General features: G+C 39.9%; 1 protein-coding gene across 1 annotated transcript in view; it reads right to left on the bottom strand.

The window, feature by feature from the left end:
- The window catches only part of tnni3k (TNNI3 interacting kinase), a 121,504-nt gene that overhangs the window by 48,731 nt on the left and 52,472 nt on the right, over positions 1 to 20,301 (bottom strand). Inside the window, exons 18-21 of the mRNA XM_061237302.1 lie at positions 15,468 to 15,520; positions 4,719 to 4,771; positions 4,373 to 4,505; positions 3,854 to 3,963 (exon numbers count right to left, since the gene is read on the bottom strand). Of these exons, the coding sequence (XP_061093286.1) occupies positions 3,854 to 3,963; positions 4,373 to 4,505; positions 4,719 to 4,771; positions 15,468 to 15,520 (349 nt within the window). The remainder of the gene's footprint in view (positions 1 to 3,853; positions 3,964 to 4,372; positions 4,506 to 4,718; positions 4,772 to 15,467; positions 15,521 to 20,301) is intronic.

The raw sequence follows: 20,301 nt of genomic DNA, 5'->3' as shown, positions 1-20,301 counted from the left end.
GAATGTCCTTGAGTGGCCCAGCCAAAGCCCAGACTTTAATCCGATTGAACATCTCTGGAGAGATCTGAAAATGGCTGTGCAACGATGCTCCCCATCCAACCTGATGGAGCTTGGCTGTGAATACTTATGTACATGTGATTTCTTAGTTTTTTATTTTTAATAAATTAGCAAAAAATGTAAAAAAAATCTTCCATGTTGTCATTATGGGGTGTTGTGTGTAGAAAAAATGAATTTATTCCATTTTGGAATAAGGCTGTAACATAACAAAATGTGGGAAAAGTGAAGCGCTGTGAATACTTTCCAGATGCACTGTATATATGCTTATACACTGTATATATACTCACCGAGCATTTTATTACGATCATTTTTACTTTATTGCACCTATTATTCTTGCCAATATCTAACCAGCCAATTGTGTGGCAGCAGTGCAATGCACCATCGGAATAGAGAAAAAATTTGAGTGACCATGGAATGATTATTGGTGGCAGACGGGGTGGTTTGAGTATCTCAGAAACTGCTGATCTCCTGGGATTTTCATGCACACTAGACTAGAGTTTGCAAAGAATGGTACAAAAAAAACCCCCAAAAAAACCAGTGAGCAGCAATTCTGCAGACAGAAACGCATTGTTAGTGAGAGACTGGCCAGACTGGTCAAAGCTGACAGGAAGTAACAGTGGTATGCAGAAGAGCATCTCTGAACACACAATGCGTCATAACTCTTGAGTGGATAGGCTATAGCAGTAGAAATAAAAAAAAATAAGTCTAATAAAGTGCTTGGTGAGTATATGTATATATAGTGTACATATTTGATCTGAAATGCCTAGTTTGAAAGTTTTATTCAAGTTTAGTGTGTCAGGCAAGCTGTACTGACACGCATTGCAAGGCTCTTGTTTGCATGGCTCGTGTGAAGGGGGGGAACACTTGTAAATGTTGTTCCTACCAAAAGAAAAATTGTAAATAAGAGAAAATTGGTCAATACGCCAAGTTCTCTAAAATCTGAGATTTAAGCAATTTTAAGAACACAACTGTACATACGAGTGGTTCTTGCATTTACCAATATGATGGTGAAAAAATACAGCCTGCATTACTGGTTAAGTTCATCCTAGTTGTGAACTATGCTGTATTTCCTGTTCAGCATCTTCATCTGAAATAAAACCAAACTTCTTAGGAATTGTGACATATTTGCAATATATACAAACACAGAATGCCTCTCTACCTACAAGTAATGCAAACAGACACAAAAGTAGGCTATTATTTTCAGATGCAACGGATAGAATCGTAGCCTATATTTGTGTCTAAATTCCAGAAGTGTCAGAATTTAGGAACGCATATATTACGGAATACTCCCTCATACAGACAGATAAGTTGCACTACAGCACACAGACGTATTTGCCAGTATGAATGTGAAAAATACAGTTACACTTACTCATGAAGTTGATCATCAGCCGGATCAGTTCCCTGAAATGACACAGCTCTTCATCAGTGGCGTCTTCAGTGTTGAGATATGATTAGTTTTTCGGATCAGCATCACTCTCCCACAAGGCATGAACCACTTCAAGTCTAGTTAACGTGCCATTTTCCAGAATGAAATGAAAGGTTTACCACAAAAGAAGTGAATTCACCAATTCTTCTATATGACCTTTTATTGTGAAGATTTTCGTCAGATACATCATCAGCATGTTTGCCATCAAAACATGCATAAAATGAGAGACACCATATATCCATGGTGAAATATGGTGGTAGGTCAGAGGACCAGGGCCACTAGTTGAGATACTTGATGGAATCCATTATATCATTTATCAGGCAATTTTGCGTGACAATCTGGTTGCCTCTACCACAAGGCTGATACTTGGCTGTTAGATGGAATTTCCAGCAAGACAATGACTCAAAGCATACCTCAAAATCAGTGGAGGCTCCTCCATAGAGGTGGAGGAGGCCTGGCCTCCCCAATAATTTGAGAGAAGATTTAAAAAAAACAATAAATATATTTATTTTATTTATTTATTTTAACAAAAAACATATTTTTTATTTTTTATATTCATATTATTTTAGTTTTGTTCATAAATCAAAATTTTCCCATGGCTAAAACCCAATATTGCAATTGTAAAGCAACAGGCCAGATTTCCCTATCAGTTTGTATTAAGGGAGGCCAGGCCTCCCCTAGGAAATTAGCTTTTCATAGAAGTCAATGTAATGCATTTTTTTTCATGCCAATATGTGATTGGCCAGATCACTGAAAATGGGTGGGCAACGGAGGCCTGGCCTCACCATGCATTGTGTCCAGGGCTGAAAGATTGACATTTTGTTCGTCCAATCACATGCTACTGGTTCATTTGGAATCAACTATCCTTTCCTTTCCTATTCAACACAGAAGCCATTTTGAGAATTCGCTAGTCACTTCAGTCAAACAAACACTCGCCATAGTGGCTACGAGTGTCCTATCAACTTGTGCTTTTCAGGAAATTTAGAGAACACCCCTGGCTATCATCCCTGGAGTTTATAGCTCATTTGGCCAAACACTTTTGCTTAAAACTAGTCGGCGAGATTCTAGCGCAATTTGAGATCTTGGGCTGGAGATATGCAGATTCCAGATACTAGGGAGTGAGAATGACATTCAATAGGTCATGTTAGACACCATTTGGGATTTATTGAACAGTTTTATTTTTAATGTAGTCCATTTCGTTTTATTACAAGTCAATTTAATAATCTTCCATATCAAATTACTGAATTGTTGCTCTGTGAGGAAATTCACTCTAAATACGAATAGAGTGCTGCCCTCTAGTGGATAACGTTAACGTTAGATAAAGCCAACTGGAACCATATTTTTACATATTTTATATTAAATATATTGAATAAAACTACATATGATAAAGAAAGTGTTATCTTATCTTTTTTATATGCTAAACTTGATTAAATTGGTGATTACATGTTGAAGCTGTAGAAGAATGAAAAATGTAAGCTAAACAAAATTGTTTTTAACTACATAATTAAAATTCCTGCCTTTTACACATGTTCACTTGGCATTTATATTACATCCAAATGTCATTTCTCAGCTTAATTATCAGGCAGGCTCATAGACTTACAGCAATGTCATTTCTTCAGGAAGGCACAAGGCTAAGCTCTGCACAATGAATTTCATCAGCCAGAACTTTCTGACTGTAGCTTACACTCCAAATAGTATGCCTTTGGCCAGCACAAAGACAGATAAGAGAACAGGGAACATTCCATCGCGAGTGAAGTGAGCAAGCGGAAAAAAATGGCCTCCTCAATTCTGGAAGTCACCAGCCTCCACTGCTCAAAATCCACAAAGAAATGTTACAACAAAATCTGTGTTCCTCAATCCTCAACCTCAATCCAATCAAAAACCTGTGGGCTGAACTGAAGAGGGCAGTTGATGAGCACAAACCAAAGAATGTGTATTCTTGCAATGGTAGAAAATCCCTCCAAATATGTTCCTTAACCTTGTTAAGAAAAGACCCCATGCTGTTATCCTTGAGGTGGATGCAGCAAGTGCTAAACCAGGGGTTTAATTATGAAACCCCTTTTTATTAAATTAATGTTTGATTTTGGTTGGTTCCACTGAAACATTAATAAATTACTAAATTAAAAATACTTTTAATAAATTAAAAGTGTGCATTGCCAGTTATGGATGCCAATAATTCACTAAGCTCCATTTTCCTGGGCAATACTAAAGCCAGCTTTCCATCACCTTTGTGTAGGATTTGGCCGCGGGGCACATCCACATACTAGTACGGCGTCTTAACAGGTTAAGCCACCCAGCAGCCCTGTTCATGGTGGTTTATTAAAACATTTGACTGAAGTGTGGGCAATTTTGTGTTTAAAGAGCACACACCTCTGGGCAGACATTCCAGCCCCTCATTAGTAGGGAGGAGATCGGCTTGGGAATTGAGTAGCCAATAGGAGGTCGGACATGGTGGTAGGCCATGTCCGCTGCTGCAGCAGCTGTATTGGAAGAGATAATTTACACAAAAAAATTAATATTTCTTCTCTCTAGTAACTCTTGAACTCACAATTGTTTTATTGTTTTATTAGGATCTTCATTAGCTGACCCCTTGGCTAGTCATCCTGGGGTCCTCACACATAAAAACCATTAATCACAATAAGCAAAAAAGACATAAAAGCAATTATGTACTCTATTCAAGCTCATTATGCACATCTCTTCTGTAGTGCACTGCACAGATGTACCTGCTGGTTGTTTGTTTAATAAAATACATCTGTGAGGCCCACATTCACAACCTTAGAGGTATGGTTTGGAATATGCCATAAGTATTCACAGTTCATAAAGGGTCTTATAGGGCAGTAATGTGCGATACACAGAGTGAGCTTTGTGTAATGCGTTAGGGGGCTATACCGGGTTTAAGATGGGCGAATGGGATCTCTCCAGTCAGCAGCTCCCACAGGCATAGAGCATAGCTGAACATGTCGGCCTTGACAGTATAGCGTGTACACTGGGTGAACACCTCAGGGGCCATCCAGCGCAAGTTCTGCTTAGCAACAACAGAAACACAATCATGAACACCGAAAGGCAGGATGTTCCAGGGCCCCTGGCCTGCTCATTACCTTCTAATAATGACATATTAACGCAGCTCCCACAATTATATAAATATTCCAGGGTAAACAAATCTACAACCAAGTATGTTTTTACTCAGTCATTTGGTATATTTTACCGGGAAATAAATAAATCATGATGAACAAACCCCAGGTTGTTTGGTCATATTGTCTTCATCCATGGACAAAAGGAATCTGGATTCTGGAGAACAAATTAAGATTGCGGTAGTATAATGATTTTCTGCAAAAAGTTATTGATTAACTTTTGTTTAAAGCTTTGTATACAGTATATGGATAGAGAATATACCAGACCAGTAGATCACCATTATTCAATACACAATTATTCATTACACAATATAAATAATAAATATACCAGTCCAGCACAGCCTATCAAAGTTGGTCAATTCGGTATGCATTACCCTTTTGTTAAAACTGATTGACATAACTGATTATTCAGCAAAGGTACATTTTGGGATGCTGGTTTCCCGGCAATATTAATGGAGCCGGCAAGGAATTGGTGGTACCTGTCAGACTGACCATCATTGACTTGGCAAGTTATATCCTCTTTCACATTTCAACCCTTTTCTGAATTGTACTTCCAGTTGTGGCCCTGTAATGTTACTGATCACCCAACTGGTACAATGGAAGATCCAGTGTATCAAAGGTTGATTGCTATTTCCATTAAAACCATTGTAACACATTGTAACACCTTGTTTAATGCAGTTTGACATTTGCGATGAGTAATAAAAGTTATGTTTAACAATTATGAAAATAAAAATCCTGTTTACAGATTTTGTTCTAAATGGTAGGAATTTATATAGCGCCTTTATCCAAAGCGCTGTACAATTGATGTGAATTCACCCATTCATACACACACTCACACACCAACAGCGATTGGCCGCCATGCAAGGCATGACCATGCTCGTCAGGAGCAAATGGGGGTTAAGTGTCTTGCTCAGGGACACTTCGACACAGCCCAGGTGGGGGATCGAACCGGCAACCCTCCGACTGCCAGACGACTGCTCTTACTGGCTGAGCCATGTCGCCCCCATGTTCTGCACACAATTTCTATGAAATAGTAACGAGCAAATAACAATGGATTTCTCCAGAACACAAAGTTAATTGGCTAATTTACTGGCATGGAATATGCAATCAAGGTTGAGGTACCTAATTAGTTATTGCTTCAGACGCATATATGACCATATAGAGTTTTCTCTCTTGGACCCATATGATATGGCCCCTGAAAGTTCCTTCCCCATTTCCTCCCCCTAACAGTGGTTTTGTGTTTCATTTGACGTTTTGCCTCTGTGGGCAACAATTTTGCCCACCAGGAAAAAATACTTGCAAGGTTGCAACAGTCGGGCGCAGCCGATTTGCATTTTGTAACATTTGTAGAAAGATTACCCATAATCCATTGTGGTTTATGGTTTGTTTTTTGCATAACCACCAGCAGGAGGCAAATGTGAGCACTCTATTCCACAGCTTTGGTAAGTCCACCCTTCCTGGCATAATGGATTTTCCGATACAGTAACAGATAAAATCAAGAGACTTTTGTAGTACATGTTATTGATCCATGATGATGTTATTGCTCTGGTAGGTATAAAAACACTCTAGCCCCTACAATGTAGCTAGAGTGCTAACCATGTGTTTTATGCACAGATCTACGAAAACATTAAAAAGCTACACAATAGAGCTGAATTCCATTCAGAGTCAAAGGTTGGAATTTCCCACCTCTAAGCATTCCAGGTGCACGATACAAAAAACAAACAATGTGATATGTGTATAACCTCTTGAAGTTTCCGCACTCTGCAGTGACCCAAAGACAGATATATTCCCATAACATTACTTGTTAACTGTGCCACGTCTAGCTCTTAGAGTAGCTATAATAGAGGTCTCGCTAAATCTGTAGCTGATCTGCAACTGTGGTCAGCTATATTTCCAAATGTTTTCACATTTTTGGTATTTTTAACATTTTCCCAAATAACTTTTGTGCAGTGAAATAATTTGTCCTAACCAGCTAACTAATAACATTGGTGACTGGTGAACAGTCCATTTACATGCAGAACATATATACTATAGGATAGTCCCTGTATCATTCATAAATTTATTTAATTACTGTTATGCAAAAAAAAAAGAAAAAACTTTCACAATGCAACAACATTTTTTTCCTGTTGCAGTGTGTAATCGGGTAACCAGATTATTACTCACTGCATATGGACGAACTGCTAATCAACCAAGAGGAGCCTATTGATTTACTGATCCATTTAAATATGTCCTTACCTTTTTATGTAGGCTAATTGCTTGCAATCTGAATATAGGATCTCTATTCTTCATGCCATAGTAGCTATTTCTTTAGAAATGAAGAAAAAATAACATTTCACAAATAACATCCTGTTAAATTTCTTTCTTGATTGCAACACAGGCTGTTCTGAGTGTGGGCATTTTAATTTTGTACCTTGATATGTCCTAGTCCTTTCATTACTTTTCCTAAATATAGTATGTCATAGTCTACCCTACCTGATTTAGAATTTCAATAATTACTTTCTGGAAACAGAATAGCAAAAATATATAGAACGGTGGGGCTGAAGTGAACCCCCCACCCCCTACACTACTCCCCGTCATTCAGCGGCACACAAAGTAGTGCCATTCACATTCACTATTGGTGTGTCCCAATAGGCTTCTCTGAAAAAACTCTTTCCTCCAATCGTTTCCTCCTCACGTACTTCAAGGTAGGACAAGGAGACGAGTGGAGTAAAGGAGAATTTTAGGTAACTGCTTAGTCTCATTCAGAGGACTGCTACTCATTCGTAGAACAATAGCAGGCTACTATAGCCTGTCCTCTGTCTCTGGTGAGTCCCCCACCCAGCTTAGCATGGCTCCCATCCCTTCACCACTGGATGTTAATTCGGGCCCCTTCAGTAAAAGGGCCAACCAGACCCCTCTCACTTGCTGATTTACACCCCAGCTAAAGTGTTCACATCTGTGCTGGGGGAAGACACCCCAATGTTACTCGCCAACCTGTCGAGGACCCGGCCCTAGGCCCCCCTGATGAGAGATTGACAGGGGGGTGGGTTAGGAAGGAATGCATTGTTAACCCCTCGCACACTCCATCGAGGTGGTAGTAAGAACGCCCGTAAGAAGAAAAATATGTGGTTCAGAGATAATGAGCAGCCATACTAGTCAGTAGAGGAGTCTGAAGTCTAAGTCTTGAAGGACTTAGATTTAGGGTTTTAAGGAGCAAGGTTAAAGTTCTGACTGAGAATACCCCAACCCTACAGGGGAGGGGCACAATGCCTGGCTAAAAATAAGGAAAACGGAAGGGATGTCAATACCGAAAGAAGATTAAGAGGCTTCAAGGGCCTTCCTGATTATAGCACAAATAATTTATCGGATAGATTCAAAGGACTGACTATAGAAGAGTTGGAGGATGATTTACACTCAGCTATTGGCTGGATGTCCTTTGTAGATCCCTTAAGGCGCCGCGGAGAGGGGCACCTGAAGAGTGTGTTGAGATGGTGGAGGGCACTAACTTCTGGCTTGTATGAAGTCAAAGTTTGGTGAGAGTCCAAGGAGAGATTATGACAGGGAGACAAATACCAGTGATGAATAGGTTCATTAAAAAATTACATAAGAGCTAGTGTTTTTCCACTCGTATATTAAGATGGTGGAAATTCCCAACCAGAGGGGCACATGAGATAAAGTATTGGGGAAATTTCTTTTGAGGTATGAGAAAATGACAGTGGGAAAAACAGAAGTGATGAATATGGTCATTAAAAAACAAGTTGCATAAGAGATAAATGTCTTCCCGCTTGAAATATTGGGGACATTTCTTATCAAAAAGGTACACTTTTGTATGCAAAAAATATATATAAGGAATAAGCTTTTAGACCTTAGGATGGCATCTTAGAATTTTGCTTCAGAAGATATCTATGGGCTGTTGAAGAGAGAGCAACGCAAGACAGCTGTAGTCAAGCTGGAGTGGCGCGCTCCCTCTGCTGATATTTACACTGTAATCTGTATAACTCTATTCTTTTGATTGATTATAATAAAGTATATCTTACTATAATCATATGTGATAAAGATTCTTTAGAGGAATACATTGAATACAGGACATCGAATATCAGATTTGCATCACACCCTTCACTTCGAGACTGGGCTGGAAGTTCAGTAGAATTTACCAGGGCTCCAGGACGTTCGGAGTACTTGAGTTCGTCCCCGAGACACCTCATTGTGAGGTACTGCTCGTGGGAACATGAGGTCTGAGCTCGGCAAGGGGTCCGTGGCTCACGACAAACCCCTATCCACAACATGGTCAATGGTGAAAGTGGGCAAATATGATGGCAGGTGAACTTCAGAAATGTACTGGACACAGTTTCAGATCATAGTGCAGGCTAAATGGTGGGATGATGCAGAAGCAGTTGTCCAGCTAGCTGCAGCGGTGGACGTGCTCTCTTTGACCTGTCCGTTTCAGACATGGCTGATCCCCCCACCATCGGCTGGGTGATTGAGAGACAGTTTGGTGACCCCACCTCTTCCTCAGTTGCTAGGCGCTGGTTCAATGAGTGGAGAAAAACTTGGGACTAATGCTGCTGATCTGTGCCATTTAGCACAGAAAGCATTCTCTGAGTTTAGTGAGGAACAGCGGTTTATTTTTGCGAAAGAGGCTTTTATTAATGGATTAAGCCCTCACACACAGGGTCCAGGTCAACCCAACCATGTTTACGAGTGACGGATTCCATGATGATGGATTGCAAATCCTTTTCCTGCTCTTTTGGTTACCTTGCTCTGGTATGAGTGTCTCTGTAAAAGTTTGTAATATAGTCTGTTGTGCCAAATGGAGTCAAATGCCTTTTTAAAATCTAAACAAGTAAAGATTTTGCCTTTTTTCTTTTGGTGAACATGGTGATCAATTAGGGTGTGTAGGGTGTAAATGTGATCTGCAGTCCGATAATTTGGTAAAAAACTAAATAATTAGACTTTTACTCAAGACATTGTGTTCGATTAAGAAGGCCGGTATATGGACGTTAAGAATACAGCAGAAAACCTACAACAGGTTACTACTCACACAGATGCCTCGGTAATTATTTGGGTCTAATTTGTCTCCACTCTTGTGAATGGGGGAAATAAGCCCCTGCCCAGACATCAGGAAAGCAGCCAGCTTGCAAAACAAGATTGAACAGTTTTAGTAGAGCTTTCTGTAAGTCATGGGGGCTGTTTATTAGCATTTCTGTCTGAATCATATCAGGGCCGCTTGCTTTTCCGGGTTTCAGTCTATGGAGGGAATGTATTAATTATTTTGGTTAAATTTAGTTGTTAATGGCCAATTCTAATTGTTTGACTTTATCTTGGGTATTTTTCTGTTCATCTGATATATTTAAAGTAGGTATTTCTTGATAAAGTTTTTCAAAATGGTTTGTTTTGAGTGTAACTTTTTCTACTTCTCCCAGAACTGTTTTTTGTCAATGGAGGCCTCAATTTCTTGGAGAGATTTATTATAGTGTTGCTTCTTTTTGCAATTAAGTGTTTGCTTATATTGTTTAAGTTTTTCAAAATATTGGTGTCTTAATTCTGGTTGATTATGTTTCTGATTGGATAGTTGTCTAAGTTCTTTTCTAATAATTTTACACTCTATGTCAAACCATTTTTTAATTCCAACTGTCACCACTCTAGAAACTGAACATTCCGCCATTCATTCCTATGGGAGCGGAATCAGCGGAATAATAAAGTAGAGTTTCAAAACCTGAATCACACTAATGATCTTGCAACTAAAGTGAACTAAAATCCATCTTACGCAAGGTAAGTAAGGTTAGGTAAAGTTAGCTAACTTAGCTGCACATAATCAAGTTGATGGTGAGCTAGCTAATGCCAACATTAGCGAACTAGCTGACGTTCGCTAACGAATGCCAACATGGTTATGTTAACTGCCAACTTGTGTTATATTTTGGATAAACTGATAATGCACAGGTATAGCTATAAATCAACTAGCTAGCCAACCATATTCATATGTAGTTAATATGTACTGTTATAACATTAACTAACTGGAATAAGCATAGATGAACTACCATTCGCTAATTAGCAAATGTTATCTCACTGGTTAGCTAACATTAGTTGCTTTAACATTACTGATGATTAGGTAAGTTAGCAAACAGCAATATTGATAAGTAATGCTACTATGCTTCAACTAACAATCACTATTACTGTCTGTAATAGAGACGTTTGTCTCTTTCGCACATCATCGCACTAGCTAGCTAGCACACACTGGCCACTGATGAACTACATGGCTAAGAGGTGGATTTTGACAAAATCCTAGACAAAGTTAGGGGTTCTTGCTGGTTCTCCACCCTTGACCTGAAAAGTGTGGGCTGACATTTGAGATCTGGATGGACCATGCCTCCCTCAAGCGGCTGCGGTTGTTCCCCAAGGGCAAGTAGCTAGGTGGATCTAATATAGCCCGCACCAACACTGATTGGCTGTCAAGGTGGCCTTGTAGACCCGAATGTGGCCAGTGTAACCGTGATGAGGTGCAGGAGATGGAAGCTGCAAAGGCATGGGGGGAGATATGCAGGGTGCTCTGGTTAGATGACTTGGCAAAGGGCCACAGGGAAGACCCAGAGCTACACAAGATCCTCCATTGGCTGGGAGGGGGAATGGCCTGAGTAACGGTCCAACTGGCCAGAACAGGGCTCCATTCCAGCAGTATCCTGTCAGGAGGATACCAATCAGGAGGCAGCAACTGTGTGTGAGGCACTCATCGAGGGGATGTTCAGCAGATTTGGGGTCCTAGCAGAGTTATACTCTGACCATTCTGAGATTTTGAGTCACAGCTGTTTTCAGCAATGTGTAAGCAGTTGTCAGTGCTGAAAGGGAGCAGGACCCTGGGGGCCCATCTGGAAATGGTAGTCAGTAAGGAGCAGAAGAATTGGGAACTGAAGCTCCCCCTCATCTGGTTAGCCTGTGGGTCTGTCACACAAGAGCCTACAGGCTGTACGCACGCCCTGTTAATGTTCAGCTGGGAGCTTAGGGAGCTTGTCTGACAGTCAACCTCTGGACACACCATCTGGGCCTGCAGGTCACAATTATGCCAATCAGCTGAGAGAGAGGTTAGAAGCAGATGCTGGTTCTCCCTGTCAACCTGTTATGAGAGAGATGGTGACACCAATGGGGGCAGTCATTCCCCCTATGGGGGCATCACGGAGGCTTATAACATGCAGGAGGTCACAGCGTTTTCAGGACCTTTGACATGGGGCATGACGGGGGGGGGTTCTTTGGGGAGTGAATTTGTATTGTGTTCCTGAGGGATTTATGAGGGAGATGCCGCTGTAGAGGATGAATGTTATTAGATATGTGAGACATTTTGTGTCTGGAGAGGTTGCAGGGGGTTTTTGGGGATCGACCAGTTTGTCAACGGAGCTCGTAGTGAAGAGGTAGTTTGTTGAGGCGGCATTCTCAACCTCGGGTTAGCCATGAGCCGTCTTTGGCAGGACATAAAACCGGGCCATTTGACTAGTCTTATGACCGTCGGTAAATCGTAACAAAGAGGGAAACAACATAGCAGGGTACATTTAACAAAGAAGTAAAGAAGGACATAACAAGCAAAAGTTGAGTGTTATGTATTTGTACGTAAAGTGTGTGGATGTGAGAATGAAACGTGGGGTGTGAATCTTCAGCGCAAACCAGCAAAAAATGTGAACAAACAACAACCAGCTTCGAGCCTCCCCAGAAAGCCATAGGGTGACCTTATATAACCCTCCAGCCACCTTATATAACCCTCCAGCCAGGTGCTTATAATTAAAGGAGGTACCACACCCTGGCCGACTCCTGAAAAAAATAAAGTAAATACAATGAACAGAAAATGGGGCAAAGGCCATCACAGTGAGCAAAGCAAGCACAGCATTTCTAGGCCCTTTATTGGCCATTAGCTGCTGCGGCTTGCCACAATATATAAAGGGCTTCTGAATATCTAGTATCTCAGTGATGCCATTGCCCTGTGCAAGGAACCTCGGAGTGGTGATGGGCAATAGAATGTCCCTCTCTGAGAATATTGTGGCGGTGACCCAGTCATGCAGATTCCTCCTATACAACATCTGGAGAATCTGCCCCTTTCTCACCCCCTACTCGACCCAGCTCCTGGTCCAAGCTATGGTTTTGACCTGCCTGGATTACTGCAATTCTCTCTTGGCTGGCCTTCCTGTCATCAGACCCCTCCAACTCATCCAGAATACAGCAGCTCGTCTGGTCTTCAACCTTCCCAGACACTCCCACTTCACCCCACTGCTTATTTCCCTCCACTGGCTGCCTGTCATGGCTAGCATCAAATGCAAAACATTGGTGCTAGCTTTCCAAGCAGTTAAGGGGTCAGCCACAGTTTACCTCCAAAAAATCATCAGACCCTACACGCCTGCCAGAACTCATTCAGCCACTACAGGATGCCTGGTGCCTCCCCCTCTCTTGACTTCTACCTTCAGGTCACAACTACTGTCTGTTCTGGCTCCACGGCGGTGGAACTCTTACCACCTTCAAGGGTAGACTAAAGCTGCACCTCTCCCCGTAATCCTTAACTGATTCATTTTTTCAGTTCTCAATAGTGTGTCATTACTTGTGTAATAACTGGTTCGTTTGGATGATATGTAAGCTGTTTTGCTAGTTTTGTTTGGCTATGTAAGCTGTTTATTTTTCCTACGTAAGTGTATGTCATTCTATTGCGTTGTGCTTTATAAAAACAGTTCTAGATATAGTTATAATCCATTGTAAGATTAATCAAATAGGCCCTAGTCTTTATCTTTGTTGTACTCTTAGCACTTGATATTGTACTTCCCTCTAGGGTCTTTCTGTTCCTGGTGATGGGTATGCACTTTGAAATTTGTTGTATGTCAACATTATATTGATTTTATGTAATTTTATATTTTGGTGGGATTAAATAGTGAACATGCAATAAACATAATGCTTTTTTTCAGAAGTCCTGTACCAACTTTGTATGTGTTGTATGGGCTTATTTTGACCCTCTGTAACTGTGTAAAATGTTACTGGGTAATAAACTCTTAGCATAATAGGGGGTTAATGGCATTCGCACAGTGATATACAAAAAAATCAATTTGGTCACAGAATATAGGCTACCTAAAGCAATAAAACTAACAGTTCTATTAGTATTAATACAAATAGGGTCAATTATGGACTACTCACATATATCCATAATTTATCAAAACACATCGCATAAACACACTGAAAGTTCACTCTCAGAGCATTCAGGAGACGCTTCTACAGCTTCTATATATAGCCAGCTAGCTAACACAGTATGGAACGTTACACTAACTTTCCATTTCGATAGATAACGTTAGCTAGCTAGCTAACATTAGTAGCCTAAGTAATTACATATATACAGCCCAAGATAAACCTGAGACGAATACAGTAATCTAGCTAGGTAACTAATAAGTGTTTATATATCTAGCTAAGTATACCAAAATCATAATTTAAAGTTCTGTGACTTATTAGACAAATAAATATTACTATCACTTCTATAATTTATCTAACTAGCTAAATGATAGAAGTGAAAATAGAAATGATAGAAGTGACAGTCATATTTGTCTGAAAAGTAACAGAAATATTAAATATGATTTTGGTTTTCTAGTTATAGGAGTAGTTTAAGATTTCTTTAGCTGAATGACATTGCTTACAGTATTTTCAGACTGTCCTGTTACTCAAGCCGCGCCAAATGAAATGTATCTTTACATTATTACATTATTGGCATTTGGCAGACACTCTTATCCAGAGCGACATACAGTTGACTAGACTAAGCAGGAGACAATCCTTCCCTGGAGCAATGCAGGGTTAAGGGCCTTGCTCAAGAGCCCAATGGCTGTGCGGATCTTATTGTGGCTACACCGGGATTAGAACCACCAACCTTACGTGTCCCAGTCATTTACCTTAACTGCTACGCTACACACCTATCTCTCACAGCTTGTGTGATGGCAGCCTCTAGTGTAACTGAAAATGTCTGTCAGAACTACAGTAAGTAGTTAGTCAACATCAACTTTCTTTTTTTATGTACTAGCACAAAGGTACTTCATCTAAAACTAATTATTTATGCATTATGCAAATATGAAAATATATAGTAAATATGTATGACATGAAATAACAGTAAGATACTGAATGTGACCTGTTGTATTTCAGTTATGTAACTGAAATACAAGAATGGCTCCTTTCAGCAGTTTGATTCAAGATGATATTGTTTTACTTCATTCATGATTAACATAAATTGGACATACAACAGAATGGCTCTCAGCCAAGGTTGTGCTGCACCTGAGACAGACACTCTAAACATATTTTGGATAAGCAAAAGGACACTTATCTTGGAAAAACGCTTGCAGAATGTGACTACTTTTAGATAGCTACACAATTTTTTTTGAGTGGTGCACATCATATTGGGGATGAACTGTATACAATATTTTTTGTTCCTAGCAGATTTAGATTTTGTGCAACGAATATTAGAACATCTAAATATATGATCTTTTTGCATTTTGTGTGTACAGCTTGATTTAATAGTATTGAAAACAGGCTTGGGAAGAAAGGCTTCTTATTTTTTAGATGTGGGGTGACCTCACCACCTAAAGTAGACTCACGGTCCAAATCCACAATACATTTTAATTCCAAAAACATTCCAAATGCGGAGAAACGTCAAGAAAAAAAACAACAAAAATCTGGGCGAAAATCGGTTTAACACGAACTGTCCTTTTTAAAAAATCAGGGAATTTTTCAGGGGTAATCAGTTAAAACCGACAATGATGAGTCTTGAGCATGAAGTACACTGCTTCCTATTATATTTCATACACTGCAAAAGAAAGGTTTCATCATTGTAACTAAACTAATTAATCTTCAATTGTATTTTAAGGCGGATGGCTTACCTCCAAAATCAGCAACTACTGCATGACCATCCTCGTAAAGCAAGATGTTGTGACTGCCGGAGAGAATTTCACAGTCATAGCCAGTCATGCAGATAGCAGCATAAGAGAAATGCTGCAAAAGTGCACTCCTAGCTCATCATTGAAAATAAGGTACTAATTATACTGTGCTGATTTCAAAATAAAATAAGCAGCATAGTATATCAGTTATAAACACAGATATTGTTCAAACCTTTTTTTCAACAACTAGTAGCCTGTTGGCACCTTTTTCATTTTTGGAAAGAATGTCATAGTTACTAGAACAAAACAGGCTGAATGTCACCCAATCCATGGTACATTAAAGCTGGTTGTGTCCTGCAAACCTGGAACTACAGAGTGTCTATGAACTCACATTAATTATACAGTGGGCTCTGAAATTATTGACACCCTTCATAAATATGCACAGAAAATACTGTAAACTAAAAAGTAAAACAGTTATTGTTATTGAGCTTTATTTTCCAATATAAAGTAGTGCACTTTATTCATGATTCAATGTAATGAACCAAAGAGTTGGTTTTCAAATAAAAAATACATTTCCACAAAAAAAAGATTTCAAAATGATTGACACCCCTGGCAAAGAGGACAGCTGTGGGTCTATTCCTATAATGTATTATGAGTTTAGAGAACACATTTCTTTGTTCTGTCCTCCATGCAGAACAGAACAGAATCATTGATATCTTTGGGTTAGCATGTTTGTACCCCTCTTCAGTTCAGACCACAGGTATTTTAATGTAATGTAATGTAATAATGCATTTGATGGGATTTAAGTCTGGAGATTGAAATGGCCATTGCAGAACATGGATGTTGTTTTCACTTAACTATTTCTCAGTGGATCTTGATGTATGTTTGGAGTCATTGTCCAGCAGGATAATTCATTATGTGATTGATCTTAAATAGTTTCACTGGACCACTGGCAGCAAAATATCTCCAAAACATCAATGACCCACCTCTATATTTGACAGTAGGTATGAGGCCCTTCTCCTTGTATGCATTCCTCTTTTGGCTCCAAACATATCGATGGTGTGTTTTGCCAAAACATTCCATTTTGGTCTCATCTGACCATAGCAACCTCCAATGTTTGACAAACTCCAGGTGTTTGGTTTTATTTATTGTGCTCACTAAGGGTTATCTTCATGCCACCCTTCTAAAGAGTTTGTTGGCATGGAGGTGCCATTTTATGATTCTTTTTGGCAACTCAAAATGAAACCAAGCTCTGCAATTCTTCAACGTTGATCCTTTGAATTTGTTATGGCCTCCCTCACCATTTCCCTCACCATCCATGGGAACCAGGTACACATGTGTCCTGCCCCTGGCAAGTGTGATAACATTACACATATTGACATGTTTTTCTATTATTGCCCTGTCAGCATCAATTCTCGGTATACTTGCACACAGTTTTTGAAGGAACAGTTCTTATGTGGATTTAGGCAGCCTCAAATGCTTCTGACTCTTCATGTAATCCCAGACAGACTCAATGATGTTGAGATCAGGGCTCTCTGGGGGCCGTACCATCACTTCCAGGACTCCTAGTTCTTCTTTTACGCTGAAAATAGTTCTTAATGACATTGGCAGTATGTTTGGGTTCGTTGTCCTGCTGCAGAATACATTTGGGGCCAATCAGATGCCTCCCTGATGGTATTGCCTGATGGATAAGTATCTGCCTGTACTTCTCAGCATTGAGGAGACCATTAATTCTGACCAAATCCCCAACTCCATTTGCAGAAATGCAGCCCCAAACTTGCAAGGAACCTGCTGCCATTTCTCTGTACCCCAGTTCCTGTCTTTTTGTACATAGATGGGTGTACCTGGGTCCCACTGGTTTCTGATGGCACTGCTGGAAATCTTCCGATTGTGAAGGGAAGTAAGCATGATGTGTCTTTCATCTGCTGCACTAAGTTTCCTTGGCCGACCATTGCGGCTACGGTCCTCAACGTTGCCCGTTTCTTTGTGCTTCTTCAACAGAGTTTGAAGAAGCTTGCTGTGTCTTGTTGCTGTGCTCAATCTTGCCATGGTATATGACTTCTGACATTAAACTGTCTTTAGCAACCTCACCTTTTTTGGCCAACAGTTTGGCTCTTCCTCACCCAGTTTTAACCCTCCTACACAGCTGTTTCTGTTTCAATAGCTGTTAATGATTGTGTTTCAACCTGCATATTAAATTGATGATCATTAGCTCCTGTTTGGTATAATTGTTTAATCACACACCTGAAGGCAAAGGGTGGTCACACCAAAAATTTGGTTTAGATTTTTCTTCTGTTCACTCACTTTACATTTTGTGAATTGATTAAAATAAAAAAAAACTGTTAACATTAATATTTTTGAAAGCATTCTTACTTTACAGCATTTTTTCACACCTGCCTAAAACTTTTGCACAGTACTGTAGTTCCTAACTAAATTATTATTATTAACTAAATTAAGGGTATTGACAATTACATTTTGTTTGATACAATAATTGTTAGGAGTGCCTATGGTTTTCAGAATGCACACTCAGGAAAAAATGGGACTGACCTTAGATTTTTATCTAGATTTGTGAAACAACTTCACCATACATTAAATGATGATACAACATATCACCTTTTGTATCAGACCACCCAATTTTTAGGTGAGCAAACGTATTGGAACATATGACTGACAGGTGTTTCTTGTTGCTCAGATGTGTCCTGTTAGATTGATTGGATAAACAATAAATATTTCTGTGTTTCTGGACTGCATTTCTGTTAGAAATCGAGCATGGAGACCTGAGAGCAGTCTTTGGGAGAAAGGCAAGCCATTATGAAGCTTGGATGAGAAAGGAAATCGCACAAGCATTGGGGATAGCTTGTACAACAACTTGGAATGTCCGGAAGAGAAAGAAACCGCTGCCATACTGAGCAACAGACATCGATCTGGTCGACCAAGGAAAACAACAGAAGTTGATGACAGAAACGTTGTGAGAGCTGTGAAGAAAAACCCCAAAACATCAGTCCGTGACAACACAAACAATCTCCACAGGGCAGGGGTGAAGGTATGTCTATTCAAAGAAGACTTGGAGAGCAGAAATATAGAGGCTAAACCACAAGATGCAAGCCACTCATCAGTCGTAAGAATTGGACGACGAGATTACAATTTGCAAAGTACAGAGATGAACCACAGAAGTTCTGGAACAAAGTTTTATGGACTGATGAGATAAAGATGAACTTGCGATGGAAAGGCCAAAGTGTGGAGACAGAAGGGATCTGCTCATGATCCAAAACATACAAGCTCATCTGTGAAGCACAGTGGAGGAAATGTCATGACTTGGGCTTGCATGGCTGCTTCTGGAGTGGGCTCACTAATTGATGATGTAACTGATGATGGTAGCAGCAGGATTAATTCAGAAGTCTACAAAAAAATTTGGTCTGCCAACTTATGGAGAAATGCCTCCAAACAAATTGGGAGGAACTTCATCATGCAGCAAGTCAATGACCCAAAACACACTGCCAATACAACAAAGGACTTCATTTGGGAGAAAAAGTGGAAGGTTTTACACTGGCCAAGTCAATCGCCAGACCTTAACCCAATTGAGCATGCATTTCACCTTGTGAAGAGGAGATTGAAGGGAAAAACCCCCCAAAACAACTGAAAGAGGCTGCGGTAAAAGCCTGGAAAAGTATCACAAAAGAAGAATGCAACAGTTTGATGTCAATGGGTCACAGGCATGATGCAGTTATTGCAAGCAAGGGATATGCTACCAAATATGAAGTGTTAATTTACATGTATTTACTTGAATGCTCTCTCTTCCAATACTTTTGCTCACCTAAAAACTAGATGGTCTGATAACAAAGGTAGTACAAAGGTGCTATGGTCAAAGTAGTTTAACACATCTTGGTGTAAATACCAGGAAATAAAAGTTGAAATTATAACTGTTCCAATACTTTTGGAGGGGAGTCTATATTGCTGCCACTGAAACTGGCTCACTTGCCTTTTTTGATGATTTGACTGCTGATGGCAGCTGAAGAATTAATTCTGTACGATATTACTTTTGGTCTCCTAAAATGGGAATGTCTGAAAAGAGCAGTAATTCCTGCACAGATGCAAATACCCTGAAATAAAAGCTGACAGTTGACACATCATATTCACTGTTTCACTTTGAATCCAATGTGCTGACAGTCAAAACAATAAGAATTGTGTTATTCTCCTAATACCAACTGTATTGTGTGTCATGATGTGCAACCTTTATCATACTGCACTTTCTGGCAAGGACAGTGGAACTGGAGTCTGTACTGTAACACTAAATGCAAGACTGGGAAACCGAAGAAAGCAGGGGCTAAACATTTCCATATCTTTGTTGAACCTCATGCAAGAACATTTTTGTATTCTTACTTTTTTAGAACTAAGGGCACATACGAGTGTGCCACGTTGGATTCAACAAACTTCAGACGACTGTCCTAAGTGAAGATGTCCGTACTCTAGGTGGGTTCTGTCGGATAGATGTCCAATAGGATTAACAAGCAAAAAGATGACCGATACCTAATTGGATAGACTGCGGTTCCTTTGTTTTTGGCAAAACATAATAATACGGCGGACTTTTGATAAACTTAGTTTTTTTTTCTCCAAAGCAATCCACTGAAATATATTTCTGAAAACATTTGAGGCGAACAGTTTGCTGAATTTTGATTCATATTTCATCTGCAACAACAAGTTTGAAAGTTTAATTTGAGTTTGGTGTGCCAGGTGAGCTGTGCTGACATGCACTGCAAGGCTTGTTTACACGACTCGTACGACAAGTCGGGACCACTCGTAAATGTTGTTCCTACCTAAGGAAAAATTCCATTGGTGA

The sequence above is a fragment of the Conger conger genome, chromosome 4 (genome assembly GCF_963514075.1).
Source record: "Conger conger chromosome 4, fConCon1.1, whole genome shotgun sequence".
Classification (NCBI taxonomy): Eukaryota; Metazoa; Chordata; class Actinopteri; order Anguilliformes; family Congridae; genus Conger; species Conger conger.
The sequence above is the reverse complement of the archived record's forward strand: the minus strand, read 5'-3'. Positions and strand labels throughout refer to the sequence as shown.